The sequence below is a fragment of the Watersipora subatra genome, chromosome 9 (genome assembly GCF_963576615.1).
Source record: "Watersipora subatra chromosome 9, tzWatSuba1.1, whole genome shotgun sequence".
NCBI classification, from domain to species: domain Eukaryota; kingdom Metazoa; phylum Bryozoa; class Gymnolaemata; order Cheilostomatida; family Watersiporidae; genus Watersipora; species Watersipora subatra.
The window spans coordinates 4,653,533-4,677,421 of NC_088716.1; the positions used below are offsets into that span (position 1 = coordinate 4,653,533).

Sequence of the window (23,889 nt, forward strand, 5' to 3'; positions counted from 1 at the left end):
TAAATATGTTAAGATCCAAGTAGCTCTTTTTTGAATAGCAAAATAGAGATGAAAGCTGAAGTGGTAACTTTCGGCCTTCCTGTGATGCTAAATATTTCTAGCAGAATGTTTTATAAATTCAGAAGTTGTTTCTGGATTATTGAGAATGAAGGAATGACCTCAAGTCAGAAAACTGATTATTGAAACACACATTAGTTGGCAATATATAATAAAACAAACCAAAGTTTTGTAGAATACAGAATTGAATGCTTATGTTCTTCAATTGTTACATTTTATTTTAAACTTACATATCTCAACAGACAATAGTTATTCGTACTCATTAATACAAGTGTAAGATGTAGCTGATTTTCATCTCAACCATTGTCCTACAGTAAAGTGCAGAAAACAGACTAGATTGAAAATATTACAGTAAGCAGAATTAAGTAGTAAAAATCACACGATGTATGTAGAGCAATGATATAAGCCATATAAACTTTCTACTAAAGGACACTCGCTCAGAGTGAATGTCACAGCAACATTGAAAGCTCGCTGCAATGACATTCCTATCAAGGAGGAAGTGAGTGCTTGAGATTAGCAAAGCAGTGCAGACTCGTTCAACCACTCAACACTGAACTGCAAGCGGTGGAAGAAAACAAAGCAATGAAAAGAAACAAAGACAGCTCGTGCATACTTAGCAATATCGAATATCCTGGAGCAAATCATTGGTGATAATGTATTCAAGATATGACTGACATTTCAACATGAAGAAACATAGAGGACAAACTGAATAGACGATTATGATGCCATACATTCAAATGTGATCGTGTATCACTATTTATTAACAAACATGTTTCACCCAAATTGCACCACCACATTGATGTTGGTGAAATTTTAGTGGACCATATTCCTGGTAGAATATGGTCCACCATATTCCTGGCGAAATATGGTCCACCATGTTCCGCCAAGATTAGGTGGACCACATTCCACCAGTGCAATCACCATGTTCCACCATTTCTACTAAATATCTCACCACACTCAAAATGACTTAGGTAGACTAGCATACCCTCGGGTATATATTCGATTAGCATGCAGCAAATAGCTCAAAAACTAAATACATATTTGGACATGACAAAAATTAGCGAGAAACGCAAGTAGACAAAGAAACATTTAGCAAAGAGCTCAGGCAGGTTAAACAGCTGAAGGAGTAACAAGAGAACAATAGAAGTTGTAAGACTGGAAAGCTGACAAGCTGAAATGAGTGAGGGCTTATATTTGTTCAGGCAGATGGAGAGTGAGAAGCAACATATGGGTACACTGAGTCAAGATACACATCTACATCCCATGAAACAGCCATATCGTGTAAGTGAGTGATATATCGAATTTTCTGACGAGACTGAAACATTGAAGACGTAACCAGCCAGTAGGGAGTAACTTTAAATTAAAGACCAGCAGAAACATACCTTGAAGGAAGTATCCTAGCATCCCTTCCAAAGATATGCAGACAAACATCCTTGGTGATACAAACAGGCAACAGAAAACTCTCCATCTAAAACAAAAATCATCGATAGAATCCCATGTAGAGAAAATAAATTAGCTAGGAGGTATTTATTCAGTTGTTAATCCATAATCGGAACTGTCAGGCAATAAAAGGAATAGGGCAGAAATCTCTCCCTTAGTGAGAGAGGGAGGGAGAGAGAGGGAGAGAGAGAAGGGGGGGAGAGAGAGAGAAGGGGGGGGGAGAGAAGGGGAGAGAGAGAAGGGGGGGGAGAAGGGGAGAGAGAGAAGGGGAGAGAGAGAAGGGGAGAGAGAGAAGGGGAGAGAGAGAAGGGGAGAGAGAGAAGGGGAGAGAGAGAAGGGGAGAGAGAGAAGGGGAGAGAGAGGGAGAGAAGGGGGGAGAGAGAGAGAAGGGGGGAGAGAGAGAGCATGAGAACAAGTACCAATCTAGATAAGTGTATAGACCTGGAGAATCATCAACCCTAACTCGATGGTTTGATTACACTAGTCATAGTTGGTAAGTTGAAATGAAGTTTCTGTAAAATATACCAGCAAGAAAAAATAGTTGGTTCATCGTGTAGTTTCACGCAAGTAAAATGGCTTAAAATAGGATGTTTATATGTGATAAATAAAAGACTATAGATAGATTATATGACACAAGCAATCCTTCTGAACTACCACAACCATTTAGCCTCTGAGTAACAAAAAGCTAGCCAGGTGATGTTTACAAAAATTTAGCCATCAATCTACGGGCTCATAGGCTAAGTGTTTCCATTGCGTTTGTTCCAATAGTTCAAGAACTGCTTCTTTACAAAGTGTCACCGACGATAACAAAGGGGCTATTGAAAATCAACGGAGAGGGCAAATGGAGTGTCATGACACAGCGAGTAATGTGTAGGCAAAGGTGAACATTACTGCTTACTAATCATCAACACAAGTGAACAGACGAAAACGAAAAAACCGAGTAGTGTCAGTAAATTTATCACAGTAGTCATAGTTTACAAGATGCGAGTTTGATTAAGATTGTCTAGTCAACAGCAAACCGTAGTTCATTGCTTTATGATTTCATTTTTAAATGCTTCATGGCAATTGTGATCCGAATTAGATCACTGGCTCATCTTTGAGCAACAGCAACTAATCAAAACGACTTGTCGCAAATGACCATCACCAGTGTGACTGTTGAGAAACATTAAGCTGATTGGCCAACGTTGTTTGTTGAAATCTAAAAAACTAATGTTTTGCTTTTTCATTTGTAAATACAGTTCAAGAATTTACATTGATGTACAGAGACAGCAAACGCTGATGTACGCTATGGTAATGACTTCCTGTAACACTAAAACCAAAATTCACGGAAGTTCTTAGCAAAATTGGAGAAACTTTATTATTTCACTTCAGCAAAACAACTCACATAGGATTCTAACAACACCGAGAGCGACTACTCCAGGACACTTATATTTCGCTAGTATTTAGTTTCGTGAGTAGCATACCAAGTAAAATTTCGCTGCTACTAAATTTCGCAGCTCTGATGAGTGCGAAAATATTGTGGCGCTTGCTGCCATTTGTTTCTTGGACTATCAATGACATCTAGGTCCCTGCCGCCGTGACTGATGTGGTACCAATACTAGATCTAAAGTATTTATAGCACGCGGTGGTCATGGCTCAGTTGATTTCACTTGTAGGTTGAGAAGATTTCATGTTTATCGAGAATTCTGGACTCCTGACATGGAAGATGTCTTGACAGTATGTTATCAACAATAGCAGAGGAGGAAGGCAATTACTCATTGACTATTTTTATTAAGGAAACGAATGGTGATTTGATTTAATCGATGAACAAAAGTATAATTGCCCAATGAGCCCAGACACACAAAAATTACCCGCATTTCTAATATGACAATTTTATTGTGGATATCAGTGAACAAAGCTATTTAATTTCGCTTTTTCGCTTATTTGTTATGATTGTTTAGTTTCGCTCATAAAATCTTCGCGAGAGGATGACTCCACGAAAGCGCGAAAGTTAGATGACGCGAATACATAAGTGTCCTAGGGTACTTCAAGTTGATCCCAGTGAATTGGCATTTAATTTGAGCTCAATTTACAAAAAATGTGACAGTGAAGATGACTCTAGAGCATGTTGAGTATAAACATAACGCTTTATATAGTTGGTAGACAAAAGGGACACAATGGTTTATCTATTGTTCAGACACGAATGCTAAACTACAACTCGGAAAGTTAAACAAACTTGATCATTTCACTCTTACCTCTATGTACATAGTTATTGTAGCATAGACCTTCTCATTGGATGGAGTAACTCTATTCAGGAGAGGTGAGTTGTGTAGAGAACTATCCCATGCTGCCTCAAATCTAAAGAACTGCCTGAAAATTAGAAAGCAATGCTTTATCTCACATGAGTTAATTATTTTATGCCATTCATGTAGCTGATTTGCCACATTCCCATCATATTGAGATATTGATAATGACATTTTTTTAAGTGATACAATATTAGAATAGGTATGAGGAATTACTTTCTGAAACAATTTTTATAAAATATATATTTACTCTAATTATAACATATGATCAAAAACAAAATCACTCTGTTGAGTGAAGATGACTGACACCTAAACATTCATTCTAGCACAAATAGCATAATCACTGCTCTTACTTATAACACAGTAAGCAGCAATCAAAAAAGCTAATTACCTCTCAGATTGCAAAAAATAAGACCAAAATATTGTTTTGGAGTGCTTATAATTAGAAAAAAGAACAGTAAACTGTCCAAGACTAACACATGACTTGGCTTTCATCACACCCTTATGTGAGTAAGATAACCAAGATACAGTACATATAGAGTAGTATCAGAGAGGCCAAATTCATCACCAAACATCATGAATCTTGAATTGAATAGATGAATTGGCACGAATTGAATACTACATGAATGGAATAGGTGAGATACAATAAAGCGATACAGAAACAATCCATAAAACAATGAACAGCTTGTTATACCCTAAACTATGTAATGGAAAAAATGAATGTTTAAAAAAAAAAGACAAAATGAATGATGAACAAAACCATTAAACCGTAAACAAAAAACAAGAAAGAGGTGCTAGATAAAAAGAATGAGCTTGATTAGATGAAGTTGGTGAAGAAGAATAAGGGTTGCTAATAGCTGAGACAAAATTACCACTACTGGGCAAAAAAAGAGCAAACGAGAAAGGCATGATACAAATATCAACAGCCCACCTATCATCCATGGGAAGAGTCATAAACTGTCCAGGGAGAAGGTTGAGAGAAAGAACTGACATATCTCCATGCTCATCAGGTATAAACTCTCTGGTGTTTCTAATTCGACCAATTACCACTTCCCGTACATCCTTCCACACTAAATTAGCAGCAGGATCCGAAACCAATGTCACGGCAATTCTAAAACACGGCAAACACAAGCCATTCTTCGACGAATCATTCATTTTCCCATGTTCATAAGTTTACGCGTGTGTGATTGACAAACTGAAAGCCAGAAAATGCTAAGGTTGCATTTAATGTGCAGTTTTTCTTTAGGTGAGACAATTATCTGACAGAAATTGGAGATCAATATCCGCAATCCTTAATTCTTTTGCTAGCGAATTAACTTTTTGTGGGAACATATTTAAGTATTCAGTAAAACCTTATCTATGGCAAGGGCACATATAAATTGCCACAACATTTAAACAAAATATATAAAAAATGCTCAGACACCAAAATCTTCAGCATAAAATTTATGGCTGATGTCAGAAACAAGATTAAAAAGTGTTGCAGAGTGAGCTTAGACATTCTTTCAGTTACTTTGACTGCTACCACATGAGTATTTTGAGAGTCAGACGAGTCATCAAAATTATGATAGCTTATAATAATATTAATTCCTCTAAAAATAAAATAACTTTCAGTAGTACTTTTGCTCAATAGATAATCACCTAAAACCCATTGATCTACAACTTGTGAAACTTTCGTAGCTGTAATACATCTGTAACAGCATGGTCCCCGTAGACTCGCTGTTGTAGGGGGCTTAACAATATGATCCAATGAGAGTTCAGTTTCTTATTAACTTTATTTAGCAGCTCCTTAATGAGCTTCCAGACTAAACAACTCTCTCAGTTTAAAACACACTTATTGTAAAAAACATTCACTTATATATGTTCATTTGCATAATTAATAGGAAGTATTAATATCTGATGAGCCAAGCCCAAGATACAAAAAGGTGGCACGTCAGATATAATATTATAATAATTTTGTTACAGGCAGGAACAGTCAAAGATTGCACAAGTCAAACGAAACAGATCAGTTGCCTAACAATGGCATGGATGTGCATGAAGAAAAAGCCATTACAGAAATAGTCAGCTGGATGACAGTGGTGGTTATTCCGGTGCTGATACTAATAGTATATATCAGTATGCAGCAGCAATGTCCGACAATCACAAGGAACTATTCTATGTAAACTTGTTATATATTATTATGAAGATGAGTAAATGAGTTGTATAATGAATCCTGGTTATGACATTGTAATTTATGCGTGAATGTTACGTCGAGACACACTTATCTCACACATCTGACAAAACTGGCCATTGCAAAAAAAGAAATTACGTTAAAAACTAAGTTTTTGCAAAACGGAACCATGCTCGGGTGGGCTGTAAACATTTCTATTGGGTCAACACAGACAGATGATTGCATCCGTTTGCGCAAATACATATGTGATATATGTATTGATATATATGATATACATACGTGATTATAGGCTAATTATTTAACTATTATCTAATCAGAGATATTTTGCAGGAACCTTATTAAAGCCACACCCTGCAGCTCATGATGATACACAACCGCAGCCGATGTATTGAACCACACTCCGCAGCTCATGGTTAACCTGAGAGAGTTAACCTGTTCAATGGTGAGTCAAATATCACATGAAGACAAACATATCAGTGACATTAGATTAGAAGGACAAGTAGGAACTCGAGTTTACATATTTTTGCTCAACCATGCAACTAACTACTTTCTTCACCTAGATTATAAAACTAGACAATCACTTGGCAGTTATGGCCATGGTCCCATGAAAACTATCAGAAAAAGCTACAAAACAACCTACAGACACAAATGTGTATAATTGCTATAAGTAAGTAGCTGTATTCAATGACTTACCTGCGTTGTATGCGTTGTCTGAGAAGAAACTCTCCCTGGTAGCCATTATGTTTGCCAATGTCGACAGTGACATGCACATACTCTCCGTTAGGTGTCAACTCACATATCTCAGTCCAGACCAGCAGCTCATGCCTGGCCACCGTCTGTAACCTACACAGAAATTAATGTAATATATCTGACCACAAAATATTAATTCAAATGAAATGCAAACATACTACACAAGTAGCCATCCTAAAATACCAGAAACGAGAAAGAATGACATAAGTAAAAAGGCGCTGATTGAAAGCTTTATATTGTCAAAGCTAGCTGGGTGTCAGGGAGACACAATTTCCAACAAGGTGTTTTTATGCTGTCCTGATAATTCATTTCTAGGCAAGACACAGAAATGGTACCGATAAATTTTTTGTAGGCAATAAGCAAGCAATACAAAGTTAGGTATTAGGTTTGAAAAGTTGTGATTTGCTGGAAAAATTTGATGCACTCAAATCTGTAAACTGCGATTACCCATAGTTGCTGGCAATGTGATTCGGGAAAGACTTGGAGCTCGCCAGAGGTTTTGATATTGGAAGTGTCAGGTGTGGTGGTTTGCTCTTTCCTCTAAAATTCAAGGTAAAGTTAGCAAACATGTTCTATACAGTTTGATGGAATAAAAAAAGCCAATCAAGAGCGCTGTACTAGGTGAAAGAACAGTCTGAACCAAGTATTTTAACTAAAAACTATGATTATTTTACTCAAACTGGCTCACAACATATAAACCATATTTGATCGGAAGTGTTTACAAAATAAAGGTTTGAAACTGCTACTTCGTGGTCAGTGTGGTTTTTATTAAACATGATAATCAGATAATCTATGTAAAATGGCAGGGGTAGGGGCAGGGGTAAGGAACCTATAGCTCTCGAGCCACATGTGGCTCTTTTGATAACTTCATCTGGCTGTTTACTAAATCAGTAGCAAAATAATCCATAATTTGGCTGTTAATTTAATTAAAATAATAATACAAATAATGCTGAAATTATGGTAACAATAAAAAAAACAAAAAAAATGATGTCCATTTTATAGAAATATATTTTCATTTACAACTTTTTGATGTGGCGCGCTCAGCAGATAGTTTCTAGTGCTTTCTGTACTTTGCTCTGTGCAGGCCGCACAGAGACCGCACAAGTCATTTTTAGATCAAAAGGTAAACTCTTCAAACCAAAAGACAGCTAAAAGAAAAAATTGCTATTTAAACATAGTTGTTCAAAATAAATCCAGTTTTCTTATAATCTAAAATTGCTCGAACATACTAAGTTTGTTGGTCTTGCTTTTCAATTTTTATGTTTTCGAGATTCAAAATATTCATACGGCTCTCCTAGAATTAAATTTTGAAACATGTGGGGTTTATTGGCTCTCTCAGTCACAAAGGTTTCTGACCCTTGTACTAGGGCATCATTGTATATAACCATATCTTATATCCGTGGATTAACTAGATACAGTGTGTATTATAAAATAAAATCACTGTATATTGGCACCTCATTAGCAAGTTTTATGACAATCAAACCTTGCCTGGTTTACATTGCGGAAAACACAAAGTGAAAGATGATTGGAAGATAGCTATTAACAATCGTCCGACAGAGTTATGCTTTTACCGCTATTACGCCATTGAATAGATGACTAATCAATAGCATTTAATAGCAGTTTAAACTAGCCTATTCTAGCCTAAACCAGTCTAAACTAGCCTATTCTAGCCTAAACCAGTCTAAACTAGCCTATTCTAACCAAAACCTGTTTAAACTAGCCTGCACAGGTCTAAACGAATACAATCAGGCCTTGCTCTAACCCGCTCAGTTCATTCTTCATTTTCATTTATTTGATTATCTTTGAAAGGAAATTGACTATTCAAACATTCCTATTACAAGTCTAATGACATTCTTGAACATTCAACTGAGTTTGCTGTACATGAAATAGTGCCAACAGTCACACATTTGATTTTATTAGACATTACAATAAAAGGCTAAAAACCAAAACCCAATAGGCTATCGTTGCTACTACCACAATGTACATAAACTTGATCAACTCCCATAAAAGTAAATTACTTACCTACATCAAATTTCTTATATCATTTGTTAAACAAATAAGATAAGAAAAATTTATTAAATAGAAAAGTGATAAGTACAGATGAACTTTTTTGTTGTATACAAACCTTTTGAATAGAGCCAGACTTTTAAGGCTTCTAGAGAATTTAATGACAAGCAACAAAATGTCATCAAAAAATATGATACACATGAGTGACATTGCTAATGTATTGATGAATAGGTTCCTACTTTTTTATGTTTCTCATCTTCGTCTGCTGATGATGACCAAACACTTCAAACACAACCGGTCGGTTCTTTACATAATCCAAGGATGCATTCGTCACCTCCACCGTAAACTGTTAAATAACAGTGGTGTGATCAAAGCTAATGTGTAAACGATAGTTAAGTTTAACATTAAATTCAAAGTCGATGAATAAAGTTTTAAAAAAACATACGTTCTGAATATGGTAAAATCCCAAGCAAGTAGACTGGCCACAGTTTTTGAGAGGTTCAGTTGAAAAGGACTCATCATGCCGGTGAACAAAGCTGTCAAGAGAAAATATGTTGATATATTTTTGATTAACAATGATAGATGCATAAAACTAATAAGGCCAAATAATTTAATAGAATAACTTGCCTTTGTCTGGTATTTAACTAATGAACATTCTACACACATAGAAATAAAACATATAATATTTGACTCACTTGAATTGACAAAATATATCAGCATAGTCACTGGGAACCTGTGATGCCTGTAAGACAGTGAGCCGAAATCTGAATATAGAGCCAACTGCGAGAGCAGTATTTGTCATAGAACCAGTGTCTGCAGGTGTACTGGAGTGTGGCAAGTTCTCAAACGCTTTGTCTATCAATGACTGTGAGTCTAGGTTAATTTTTGGATAGTCATGTGTTTGACCTTCAACCACACGGGAGTTGATACCGTCTGTGCTGCTGCCTTTACTAGGAGTTACGACTGAAATCGGTTGTTGAGGCTAAAGAAATAAATGCACCAAGTCTAAAAACGCATTTCTGCCTGAGATGATTACTGCGATCGCTGCGTAAGTACGCCATTAAAAATGCTATGTGAAAACTGTCAATGTAGAAAAACTTTAATTTGAAACATACTGTTTGAGGTGATAGATAAGTAGAACACCTCAATTCAGAAGTGAAGAGTGAAGAGCGGTGAGGAGATCGGCCCTAAAGAAAGAAATCAGTTGTAAGAGAAGAACAGTGAAAAAATTAAGGGATTTTCTAATTAATAGGGTCAAAATACTTTTAGTCATGTTCTAGCAGATGGTCAACCAAAAATCAAAGCTTGCTATCATTATAACTGACTAATTCCAAAACAAAACAAGCAGAAACCAAAATGTTTCAACCATAGGTTAATATTATCTGCTAATTTTGGTTGATTGAAAATTGTTGGAGTCGAGAAACTACAATATTAACAAAACATACGACCAAGGGTTGTGCTAATAATACTGTGAGTTAGTAGTGGTAGGAAAATTACTAGCAGCTTCACATGATAACTAACTCCTTATCAAGGTTATAAATCGCAAGTAATCTTCAAAGTTCACAAAAAACAGATAAATCTTAATTAACTAACAATGAGATGTCACTGTAAATATGCTTTGCAGAAAGTTCGGTCTAGTCAGAATAAAATTGTCCATTTTCTAAAGTTATCTTCATTGTTGAAAGTAAAAATATAAACAAGCACATACTGATAACGATTAAAAGTTCTAACCACCTGCTAGCCAAGATTATACAACTAAATGACACACTTAACAATTTATTGTTACAATGATGTCTAACACTGAAAAAATTGAGATAACATGGGAATTAACAACTTACATCATGTTTAGAAACGCAAGGGAAGTAATCACCGTCAGCAAAGTGTAGCGTGGATGATGTTGACTGCCTGGTTGGAGTTTTTTCAACATCGTCTTCATTTGTGATTGCCTGAATGGCAATGCGAATGTATCCTACAAAGAGGAAGGAGGAAGTTCAGCAGCTGCACAAAAAAGGGCAAATATACAAACTAATAAAAGTGTTCTTTAAAATCTCTAGTGATGGTGAACCCATATTGCTAACACCTGAAGAGACATGGCATGGTACCAAGTTATTTAGCTAACTTTGTGTTCGCCTATTGCGTGTTGACTGAACTCACTTAAGATATTGCTGTAATAATACATCCTAGTAAGATACATTAATATGAATTTAATGAAAACTTTTGCATGTATCACATAACCTTCATTTCAACGAATTAAATAAATCTATATTAGAAAGTTTCGACAATTGGTGAGCAGGTGGCATTTTTTAAATACATTAGCTGCACAATTGAGAAAATACCAACCAGCAAGGTCTATCTTTGTTCAAAGCCCAAACTACTAAACATTTAAAAATCTAAAAGTAAACTAAGCAATGAACCTTGAAAAGCACTTAAAGCAGAACTTAAAATGTTCATAGAAGGTAACCGAGGCTATACATGTAGACTTGTACATGACATATCATACAGACCTTGTACATCTGCTTTTTCATTAACGATGGCGATCTTCTGTATGAGTGGGAGATCATAGAGCAGGTTGCTGATATAGAGAAAACCCCTAAAATGTCGGAAAAGCCATATCTATATGGGCATACTAAGACAATATGGAGATATAAAATCGAGGCATTCCACTTGGCACTGTTTTATAAATGCCTTCCAATACCCTACTGAGCCAGCCACGCTAAAATGATTATCTTACCTGCCTACCAGTCGAAACCATGAAAATCTATCATAAAATGGATCATTACACAAAAGGCTATCATTGCTACTAGCGTGGGGTACGTGAGACTCCCGGCTCAGACTACTCTTAGACCCTTTATGAGAATTGAGGTCACTCTCCAGTTTAAGCATTTCTCTCATATGGTCCAGTCGCTGCCTACAACCAGACATGAAGCTGATATAGACACTATTTGTAGGTATTATTTTTCTGAATATGATGGTGGGTTTGCTTTTAATTTTATATACCAGGTATATCAATATGCATCTCTGACTCAATGTCGTATATAACTTACAAAAATTTATTGACACTCCAATAATTTACAGCGCCATTACATTTGTCCTTCACTTCTATAGCTACCAGAGTTTTGTTTGGTACATTTAGTTCTTTGTTGAGGTCGGGAAGCATGGGTGAGTATGGGGTGTCAGTGAGAAGAACAAACTGGAATTCCACCTGTCGGATGAACCAAGTCTTATTAGAAAAACATGAACAAAAAATACATCTTTGTAGGCGCTTATAAAAATGCATTTCAAACCTAATAAAACTACTTGCCCGCACTAAAATAGACAAGTTTCCATGAAAACACCTACAATACTTACTTATTCGTATATCTGCCAGTCAACAGTATAAACAGTACAGATAACTCATACATAATGTATGCATGATAACTTGCAGAACTAGTGATAAGCGGTTTAAGATAGGATTTTTAGGAAAGAGCGGCTCTAACTATGTTGCTGTTATAGCTAATAATGTATAGTTTTCACGAAGACAGGCTTAGCATGCCAGAGTTGTGTGTAAATTACTCACATTTTTTATGCAGCTCTACGCTGATAGAGTTGGCTTCCTTGAGGTGAATGGCATTGCCCTAGAGTACATTCTGTCAACCACAAAAAAAGTTATAAACATCAGTGGGTGACATTTAAACGTATCACTATCAAACATCCGCAAGCAGCAATGCCCTGATTCCAAGCATAAAACCATTGAGCAAATCATAGAATAGCGCACCAATACTGTCACAAGTTCAGACAAATAAAAAGCCAAAATGATGATAGTGCACACGGAAAGCGGGAGAGAGAAAATTAATGCTTATACATTACATAAGATCTAATAAGTCAAGCCAAATCCGAAACTATATGTGTATGGGTTCTGTCACAAATCCTTACAGTTATCTTTTTCCATTGAAATAGACAAGTCTGATGGCAAATTTCCATGTTTGTAATTGCCTATGAAAACTATCTAGTTGAGTGCATAAGTATTTCAAATAGTCTGTGTGCTAGGGTGGTGACTAGGGGACATACAAGAACGAGGAGCTAAGTGTAAGGACAATAATACAAAATCACAACACCAGCATATCACCTTGATCTCTCTAGCCGGCTGAATTCTTATGCAAAAATCCTAACATAAAAAAAAGGTTGTGTTAGATAGCAAGCTCAGTGATAAAGTCAAGAAGTTTGATACAGTTGTTGACGTCTAGGGAAATCAATGTGATTAATTTCGGGTCTCACTAAATAATATTCAATGTTAAATACAGCTAAAAACTCTCACTAGAGATTAATAAGGGAGAGTAGCTGGTTAGAGTGGGTTTAATGCTAACAAGTACTTTGTTGATAAATTTGTGATGTACAAAAACTACCGCATTCACTAGGATAACATAATATTCGCCAGTACAGAGACCAGTGAAAAGTGTGAGCTGCCAAATTACAATAAGAAAAAACAATCACTGATATGCAGCATTTTATCTTTATTTTATTTCATGAAAATTAATGAATTTTTTACTAAAACAGTGTCAACATCTTGGAATGCAAGAAATATGAAATAGCAAGAACAAAGAAATCCTCTCCCAAAAACACAGGCAGATGGGTGTGATTTGTATGAACGGCAAGGCATAGCATTGGCATGCGCGAGCTTGGAGCAGAGAAGGAGAGAGACAACAGCGTGACACCTGCAAAGTTTACCCTAATCATTTAAAAGTTCTGCAGGCGGAGGTATGAAAATAAAATAACGGTGGTAAGGCATTTCATCTTTTTTATGCTGGATCTGTATTTGGACTATTGCATGCAGTAAGTATGTATGCTAAAATATCTTTTAATATCATCAACTCCAAAAAGAATTTTAACCGAAATTATTGTAGCTTGTAGAAATGGTAAAGAACAATAATGGTACAAAGGTGGTCGCTGGTGCAGTGTGAAGAGATAGCGAGGATGAGAGGTAATAGACACTTTTTGTTGAAAAGAAACAGGCAGGCAGCACAAATAGCTGACATATTAGACTACTCAGCAAAGCTGACGCACAGAGACAAAAAGGCTGAAAAGAAGCAAACGTACTCTTAGTGAGGTGAATTGGTGATACTTCCACTTTCTAAACGCCCACATGGCTAGTTGGTACTCTCTGTCACTCTATGGTGCATCGTCTACAACAAAAGTTCTTATCATTGATGCAACATAATTGTGCACAATCCTTCATTTTTTCGTGACGTCATTTTATTGTTGTCGACCATCTTTATAGACAATTTTATCGCTCGAAACACAAAGTTTTTGCAATGATAATTTGAAGACGATGTTTTTGTTTGCAATTTTTTTAATTATAGTATCAAAACAAAACTTAAAAGTGCTAATAAATCAAAGAAAAACAATTGTTTTCTACAAATATGACGGCTTTTTTGTGAACGAGGACATGTGCAAACGACTTGACGTAAAAGAAATGATGGATAGACTCACAAATTAGTGACACAATTTTCTCGTGGTAAAACCATTCACATTCTGATGAACCAACCATGAAACAGGTATTCACCAACAAGTAAGCTAAACACTGTCAGTGAAACAGTTATTATGCTGTCATGGTGCCTTGTAAAACCAGCTTTAGGTAATCATGAGCTGTCAGATGCTGTGACAGACCCAATATGATGGTGTAGTAGGTACTAATTTCTAGCAATTCTTAGTAAACAAAGATATCAATTTATTGCTTAGCAAACAGCAGGACAGCATTGTAAAGCTGACAACTCAGTACACCACACAACAGTGAAGCTCCAAACCAACTCACAAAACGTCCATATTCTTAAAACGTTGGCCCCTTTCAGGATTGAGGAAATTGTCAAGAGTCATGTCATCTATTGTTGTGTAGCTTAGCTATTGTGAGTCAAGTTATAAAAAAAAAACAGTTTTATTTTTATAAGCTCATTGCTCTGGAATTGGGAGCATTTCTATTTTACAAGACATTAAACAGAAAGCCTAAAACTGAGACTTTAAAACCAATCAGAAGTTGTAAACTCCTAGGCCACCAATATGCAGACTTACTGTGGATATATATGGGGCGTCTATCCAATTTAGTCAACTAGTGAGAACCTAGGTTCACCACAGGTTAAATGTTTTACATGGTAAATCTAGTGAAACATCCAAATGGTGAAATATAAGTTTGTTAAAGCATTCAATCTCAGCAGCGTCAACAGAGGAAAGACGTTAGAGACAGATGTGAAGTCACGTACTTTTCTGTACTAAACTATGTGTGGCATACTATCATATACTACATTTGGCAATTGTGTGACAGTGTGTATGTATATCTCCGAGACAAACAAAACTATTCAGGTATATCTACAAAAGTACTAATCATGGGTAAATTCGTAGAAACAAGTTATCCAGAATACATCAGCTAGGCATAACCATGACTATTTTACTCAAAAACTCTACTTTTAAACTCAACAGCCAAACCAGACCAGTTTTTGTACCAAGCTTTGTCTTGCATGATTTTAAGTTGAAATAGAAATCAGAAAAACTAACTATGTCCCGAGTTTTTCATGAGAACTCTAAGATGGCTAAAACGACACTGTAAGAACAAACAGTATCGATTCATCGTGTCAATATTAGCCAAAGTTGAAACTTGGGTTTCTATATAATGGCTACCATCTCATCATAGGTATGACTCACCTAACAAGTCTTTATTGGATGACCAGTAGTCTGCAGAATTCGATGTCATACCTGCACCTGACATAATGCTTTCAGTCATGATAGTGCTCTGCCTCTCCACCTGTTCTTGCAAAGTGCGTATTTGACACTCATAATCCTAGAAACAAGACACTCTGGGTAAAACAGTTATATAACAAGCGAGTAAAATGGTTGTGGTGGTAAAGTGTGAAAATATTGCATAATATAAACTGGTGGCAACTAAAAACACAATAATGTTGTTTTAGATTTAAAAGTTGCGCATAGGATTGGGCGAAACCTTGAATATTAATGACAGTACTACATAAAACATTTATGACTTCAAAAAATCAAAACAGTTAAGATCATTAATAACAATAGTATAACATTACTTTACACAAAACAAAAGTGACCAATTTGATAACAAAAAAACTTAACATGAGCTCATCATCATATGAAAAAGTCGATTGTCCACCACAATTATGCTACAATCACACACAAAAAGTTATTTCGATAAGGATAATTTGTTGCTGATGGGAATTCAAACCAAAGAAAAATTTCATTGATTGACAATGTACAAGATTGAGGGAGACCTTTGCACATACATAAAAACATGCTATTGTTGCGCATACATGTACTTGTGATAAAATTTGGGGATGGCTTAACAGACTATCACAATGATCAGTGCCATGTATTTTTTCCCACATGTAATCAGACAAACAAATAAGTCAAGCAACTATTTGTCCATGCTGCCTCTTACCTGTCGCTGCTTCTCAAACACAAGGTCAGCCTCAACTTTCTCTCTCCTGTATTGCTCTTCAAGAGAGGCTAGCTTCTGCTCCATGTCTTTGCGCAAGTCGACCCCTTGCTTTTCAAGTAACTCCCCTTGGGCGAATGACCAGTCCACCATGGACTCACCTATGCAATACAGAAAAGTGTTATAGTAGAAAAAAGATTAATGGAGCTCATGTCTATAAGAAACTAAATTCAAAAATCTAATATACACTTAAATGCACATATGGTGCCAGCTAAGTTTTCCAATATCAAATTTTGATACGATCAGGAGTCAAACCATGAATTGAGGCCTTTGTCCTTTGAATGCCACACAAAAATTGAAGCTCAACCTAAAATTATGCCGACAAAAGCTGATGATGAGACTTGGTTCCCAACTAATGTTATCTTTGTTATTAAAATATTACATGTGTGATATGATTATTGTGGCCTACAAAATACTGATGGTATTTATGTTGTACATAGTGCCTTGGTGAAGTATTTGTCTTACCTTAATATTGTTTTTGTAAAAATAAAAAACAAGCAATAGCAATGATCACATATTTTAATTCGATGTCCTATATTCCGTACTCTCTTCACAAGTAGTATGGCATTTATTAAAAGTTCAATTTACTTTACCTATTATCATCTCTCTTAATATACTGTTTAGGGTATAAACTAAGGTAAAATGGTTACACATCATTTCTTAGTCTAGGTAGAATAAACAGGTTTTTATAACAGGAAACATTGTTTGGAGGGGTAGGTCAAACTAAGTGCTTTTCAAAGTCTTTCGCAACAGACTGCTGACACAAACATATTACCAAATTTTTAAGGTTGGTAAGAATCATGTTATCGATAGATAGCAAATGAATTAGGGATAATTACGCTACACTGACTGTCATTAGGTTTAATTTTCACCAAGTTTTTGCACATAGTTTTGAACGCTATGGGTTAACCAATTTACCGATTTATCGAAATGTTGATACGCTATTTTGATGAGACTTGCGAAAAATACCTTAAAAACTCCAAGTCAATCAAAGATTGACAGACAAGCTTTTTATGTGTCTATCTAATATTTGACCAAAAAACTACTCATGGTCGGGAGTCACTCAATAAGATTTAGATAGAGCACTCACTCATCATTTCAGATGAAGAAGATTTAGCCATAGCCTCCATCCTCAACTTGGCAGCTTGCTCAGGATGGTTGAACCTGAACACATAGTTCTTGCCAGGTATAACTCTAGAGCCGGTACGAAGCTCTGTTTTCTATCACACAGCTTTGCCATTTATATACACTAGTAAGTCACCTTCGGGAGTTATGTGGGCGTTTCCTTTGCAAACGTTAAAATAATTGTTAATTGTTGCATAAACATAATGGCAACACGAAGGAAACACCCACAATTTTGTAGTATGGTTAATAAGCTAGATACCTGAGGAAACCAAATTAGAAAGATGTACAGGCACTTGAGAGGAAAAGTGACAATAAGCATAGGAGCATGACTACACAAAGTTTTTGACCACCTGGGAAAGCCTCAGGTTAGAATCTAAATCAACTAGCTCTACATTGACCTGTAGACTCTCCCTCCTTTGAAACATTGAATGTACAGTGATGCTCATTGATATGAGATCCATTTAGAACAATGTGAGGAGTACGGCTCTTTCCGCCACTACCAACCACCGTGTCTCCACCCTGCAAAAACAAGCGGTCAAAACATGAACCGAAGACCAGCGATGTTACTGATAAGTCAGACAAAGAGGATGACTGACCAATAAAGGCAGCCATTAATAAGCTACCAGTGAAAAAGGAGTTTGTTAGTCGTCAAAACGTTATGTGCATGAAAAAAATGTTCATACAACTATACAGAACTTTGATTAGTGTATCAGTCACATATAGCATAATATAATGGTCTCAAGACTAAAACTGAAAAAATTTCCTTACCTGCAATATTCCACAAGAAAACATGAAAACTTGTGACTTTAGCATTATGTATCTTTACTAACCACAGAGTGCAATAACAAGTTGGACAATTGTCTGCATAATGATGTCTTAACCTTTCCGAAAAATTTAATCACAACTATCTATGATGGATGGACCTATGAACTAAGGATGACCATACATACAATTTACGATCCTGTGAAGCATCAAAACATGAGACTGTTAGAGCCCCCAGCTATGCACCAATCACTACGTATATGCAGCAGCGTAGAAACATACATTCAGATAGTAGAGGAGACATTCTGACATAAGCGGATCTTCACAAAGGTTCACAAGGTGAGGGGTTTTCTAGGGAGAGAATAATCCAAGGGTATCGCCATCTTCCCCTAAGGCCACACCCATTTCACTCAGTATTTCTTCCCTGCAAATAATATAATATGTCATAAACGATTCTCAGATTATCAGAGATCTGTTTATACATATGAGACAAGTTCACCCCAGTTCTACGATAATACAAAGTTACTCAGACTATCATTCTAAAGGTTGAACAAGTTATCCACAATTTTTGAACATGGACTATTCTAGATAAATAACTCGAACAGATGATCCAGCCAGTTGCTGCTCAAGTCAAATTATGAAAAAGGCATTTTATCTATTACCTGATACTTACTAGCATAACCAATGAGCTTCAGCAAGTTGAATGCTCACTAGTGTAATTATTTATTAGAAGAAAAGGACTTGGTAAGGTTTGTGTTGCAACTAAACTTACTCTTTGACCTGTGTTGCCTTACCACTGTTGTTGGGTTATGGCTGTCTTTTTAAGCTTCTCTTCCCAGGGTTCATTCAACTCCTCAATCAGCTTCTCATTCATCTTCAGCTTCTCTATGGCATCGAGCTCATCATCCAAGTTTGTAGAATAATGGCGCCGCCGCCGAAACTCTTTAGCATTTGGAATGCCAGTCAGACCTGAGGGAAACCAAACAGGGCTGACCACACAATTGTCTGGAAAAACCTTCCAATGGCATAATACATCACATTTAACCTAAACCTTGCGTGTTCACATCACCAAATACGTTGTAATGAAACGTATGTACAAGTCATTACCACCAATTAATTTTCCAGCATTAGTTAGCCATTAGATAAACTGGTAATACTGTACGGAGAGTTAACCAGCAGATAAACTGGTACTAATACAAGGAGCAGGAAACATAGAAGGTTTATGAAACTTTAAGATTATGTATCTGTAGATGTGATGAGTGAGTTAGTCACTGGTTTATGTGTCAACAATTATCCTTTGCTTGTAACACAGACTCAAGCTATAAACAATGTCACTGGGCAAATAACAACGTCTGTGTAACTTATACTTGTGAATACAGAAAACTATAAAAAAGCCAAAGTCTCAAACTCCAACGAATATTGCATTTGATTTTAACACGAAAGAAAAGTCGAAGCCGCATGAGGCAGGTAAGTCTAATCAGAGAAATTTTTTCAGTGCCACACGGCTAGAGTAACACATTGATCACATATATTAAAGCACAAATCACACATTAAACTGATAAGCTAGGGTTGCTAACCTAAAAGCTGAAACAAATATACATATATGTATGAAAATGTACCTGCACATGTCTGCTGCGCTACAGGCACTAATAACGTAACGCATATAATCAGGCATGAGAAGACAAATCACTTTTACCTACATGCTGATTGCTGAATCAACATAGGCATTAAATGATATGATAGCTGTGTAGCTTATACACTGAGTACACTTCTCACTACATATTCATTCTAACTAAATAAAATTGAAAAAGCAACTCATGAGGTAGAATTAAAAAGTCGATGAGGATTAGAAAAGGTGACAGGAGAAACAGGTGATAGAGGATATGGGGAAAATGGGATTAGGTAAAAACATCTGATAACTAAGTTAGGTATTGACACAAACCGAAACAGATTCAAAAGGAAAATTATATTAAAATAAGGAAATCAAATGGTCGCAATGTCCTCATTGTGATTGAATGCGCAATCGATATAATTACTTCTACGCTCATGGCTAATAACAAACCTGACCTACCTCTGGTTTACACCAAACCCTACAACATAGCCGAATCTTAACCCTACCCACTACCAAACACTACCGACATCTAGCTATCACCAGATCCTATCTACCTGGCCTATACCAAGTCCTACCTACCTAACCCGATTTCAATGCCTTCCAACTTGAGAAGATCTCTCAACCTTTTTGCTTCATATTGAAAATCTATGATAAGTCTTGCATTCAGATCTTCACTGACCACAACCTTGCAAACATTTTGCTTTGCTCTGTCCGCATACCTGATGAAATAAAAATTATTGGTGGCAATGTTCTCCCAACAGTAAACATAAACCTAAATCCGGAAAGTGGTCTAGAGGTGTGAGCACATATTGAAGTGTTTATGCAAAACACCACATCAATGATGACCTCGAGCTTTCCTCTGTATAACATAATAGGAAAATGCTACATACAGTCGTTATGAAGCAAACCTGCACTACTGATATACTTATTTAATTAAATAATAGAAGCAGATATTTACTGAAGTATCCCAGAGTGGACAGCACAGATAACTTCTACTATTTACTAAAAAATGGATTGCCGAGTCATGGCTTGTATGACAAATGAAAAAGGTAATGTTGCAAGGCACTGTATAGTGTGTACCATAGAGAGTTCTTACCTTCAAAACAGAGGTAAAATTTATTTTAAAAGTCGTTTTATAGAAGTTTAGATTACTAAACACAAAATTAAAGCGAATGTTTTAAAGTATGAATTTTTATTGATTCTGTTGAATTTTAACTTTTTGTCACTGAAACTTTATTACCTATTAGTTTCCGGCTTCGTTTTTAATACAATTTTAGCCAGTTTCATTAAAAAAATGTCAACTTCATTTGACAAAAAAGTCTGAGCAATGTTTTTGTAATGAAGTTGATTTTTGTTAGCAAGTTAAGGGAAGTTGTCTGACCACTGAATCGGTCTGTTCTAAGGGATTGCAACTCTAATTTTGCCTTGATAAAAAGGAAAAATCATTTCCTTTTTCTGTTTGTCAATGTCAATGTCCCTGGCGGTCCTTGTCAATGTTTGTCAATATTGAAAAACATTGAATAGGACAGCCAGAGTTCAAAGAGCTAACTATGCTGCTTTTCATCACATAATGTGAAGATTTACATTAGGTTTATGGTAACAATGTGGTTTTTGCTGCATTAATAACCATCGTGTAACACTTACAACTGCCGAACATAACAAAGAACAAAATAGTAGCTGAAGCACTAAAAAAACTAATGAAGCATGACATAAACCAAAGGCACATCATACACTTGTAATTAGTGAACAATACACTATTTACAAGTGTATGATGTAAATACATCAAAGAAGCAAGACGGAAATTTACAACATGTAAACAACTCCTCGAGTGGTTGAAAATATCAAACATGGGTGATTAATTGTTGACTGTTTATCCTAATTCCTCTGCCTTCCAGACGTGTTCGCTTACAAAATAAAATAAACAAATAAATAACTTTTAAAAACCACAATCTCATTTCCTACTCATGAACAACTGACCCATTGTATTTGAATCATTCACAATTTTGACTGGCCCTTAAAACTTTCCTATTTGCCAGTAGTGTGAAGGCAAGTAAAAAGACAACTCCAATATAATCATTCGCACTATTTAATGGCTTTATGTAATGTCCAGGTCAAACTACGGAAATTAATTCAAACTGAGCAGCTGAACATGCAAAGTACAAGCAATGCAGAAGATTCAACCAAAATCTTACTCTATAAAGATGTGATGCAACAACAACAGTCATATCATAGCAGGTGATATGCAACAACAACATCTTACCATAGTAGAGACTGGTTGGGAAGACTAAAAATGAAGCACAATATTTTTATTTGATAAAATGCTTTTCATAGCTATCAATAAAACGGCAAGCGAAGCAGTTGAATGACACAAAAACAGCATTTCATAATTGCTATCAAATCTTACCTGGTACGTTTATTTCTCAAGAGTAATATAAGATCATAAAACATAAACCAAAGTGGTTCTGTGTGAGTTTCCAATGAGTTTACTTTCAATGTGAAACTGAATCATTAAATCAAATACATTTTTATATGGCTGTGATGTATGTTCTTCCCATTTTCACCAACAAACTTAAGTCATTGTTCGTAATGCAAATATATACGAAACAATACAGTTAAATATTTTATTTGTAAGCTAAGTTTTGTTTATGCAGGCTAGGTGATCAGGTTAAATATTGAAGCTTTGAACTACCAAATTTATTATTTACTTGTTTTGGAATGACATCCAAAAGGGTGATAAAGAGAAGCTTGCAAAGAAATTTAGGGGATTTTATTATCAAGTACTGTTATTTCTTCCTGACATTCGTGGTCGCTTTTGATGTTTGTGTAGGGCTGATTACTAGGACGTTTCTAAATTAAATCCTAAAAAAACTTAATAATTCAATAAAACCTGATTGCGGTTAAACTGGTCAGTTCCAATGGGAGTGTGATTATGAAATTTACAGTTGCAAAGAGACAGACAGAATATAGTTGCGTACCGCTGCAACGTAATATCTGATATCAACTATATAGCAATGATAACTAGTGACATCATTTTTACATACTTTTCTTCTGAGTGTTTCAGAAGTAAGTTTTTGAACATTTTCTGTTCACCCAGCATGGTTAAATAGATAGATAAGCTACAACAAAAGATAGTATTGATGTATTTTGGTTCAAATCGTTTTGCTAATTAAAAGTTGAGAAATGCATCAATTCCTTAATGATGACTGCAAAGAGCCTATTCAACTCAAATTTCACCGGTAGGGCGCACTGAACCAATTAGAGTTTATTGTAAGTAAAAAATACAAAAGAACTAACTCGATTAGAGTTATTTATGATTTAGCCTTGGTTCGATTGTGCAAACAGGTTGGCTTTAGCATGTGTCGTAATTACAAAACCACAATCTTGCACTATTTGGAAATTCGTAAGTTTTACTTACCTTCTGGGTCAGGTCTGTTGTGCACTATTATACTTCCAATAGTGTATTTAGAACCGAGGTTTACTGTTCACCAGTTCACTGGTTGGCGTTTTGCTGTATGCGAAAAGTCATTCGTGGCTATCCAGACATTGCTGTCTGGATAGGATCAACCCAGTGCCAAATGCTCACTGCTCTGGCCGGTTGGTTTTTCTTTGAACAAATATACCATTCCTAATATCAATAAAAATAAATATAACTAAAGAAGTAAAATTTGATAGTTATTCATAAAATCCTACTAAAAGAGAGGAGAAAGAAAGGAAAGAAAAGGAGCCTTAGTATGGTGACCAATCATTATAAAATGTAGTGCCATGACAAAGAAGACCCACCCAGCCATGCAACAAAGAACAAAGGCCCAATTCACATTGCTGATGGGCTTAGTTTTGGTTCAAAGTTGGTGTGCCAAATATGGGACACCAGGCACCACAGGGTTAAGAAGTAAAATTTTATAGTTATTCTTAAAATCGTATTAAAAGAGAGATGTAAAAACTAGTTTATTCAAGTGAATCACAATTCATACAAACCAAAGCTGCACAAATAGATGAAGCAACAATTAGAGTCATTAAATATTCAACAGATATACTATACCTTTGGTAGGAACGATTAGCAGAGCCAACAAGGTTAGCTTAAACATCTTCAACATGCTAAATATAAGCTATCAGCTGAGAGATTACAACGAGCTGTAATGTTATTGCAAAGGCGAGCAAACTTCTTCCTTTCTCGAATATTATGCAGCAAATGAAATACGCTGAGCTC

The 23,889-nt window shown here is 35.8% G+C and overlaps 1 protein-coding gene across 1 annotated transcript in view; it reads right to left on the reverse strand.

Annotated features, from left to right (window-relative positions):
• Positions 1–22,779, reverse strand: part of LOC137404719 (kinesin-like protein unc-104) — a 34,369-nt gene extending 11,590 nt beyond the window's left edge. The window contains 21 exon segments of the mRNA XM_068090951.1: positions 1,440–1,525; positions 3,732–3,846; positions 4,711–4,890; positions 6,640–6,789; positions 7,144–7,236; positions 8,943–9,049; positions 9,149–9,239; positions 9,399–9,685; positions 10,542–10,672; positions 11,208–11,293; positions 11,435–11,611; positions 11,748–11,905; positions 13,777–13,862; positions 15,430–15,508; positions 16,127–16,284; positions 17,274–17,468; positions 17,707–17,827; positions 18,353–18,494; positions 18,865–19,039; positions 20,262–20,401; positions 22,724–22,779. Coding sequence (XP_067947052.1) covers positions 1,440–1,525; positions 3,732–3,846; positions 4,711–4,890; positions 6,640–6,789; positions 7,144–7,236; positions 8,943–9,049; positions 9,149–9,239; positions 9,399–9,685; positions 10,542–10,672; positions 11,208–11,293; positions 11,435–11,611; positions 11,748–11,905; positions 13,777–13,862; positions 15,430–15,508; positions 16,127–16,284; positions 17,274–17,468; positions 17,707–17,827; positions 18,353–18,494; positions 18,865–19,039; positions 20,262–20,401; positions 22,724–22,779 — 2,813 coding nt within the window.
• Positions 22,780–23,889: the final 1,110 nt, after the last annotated feature.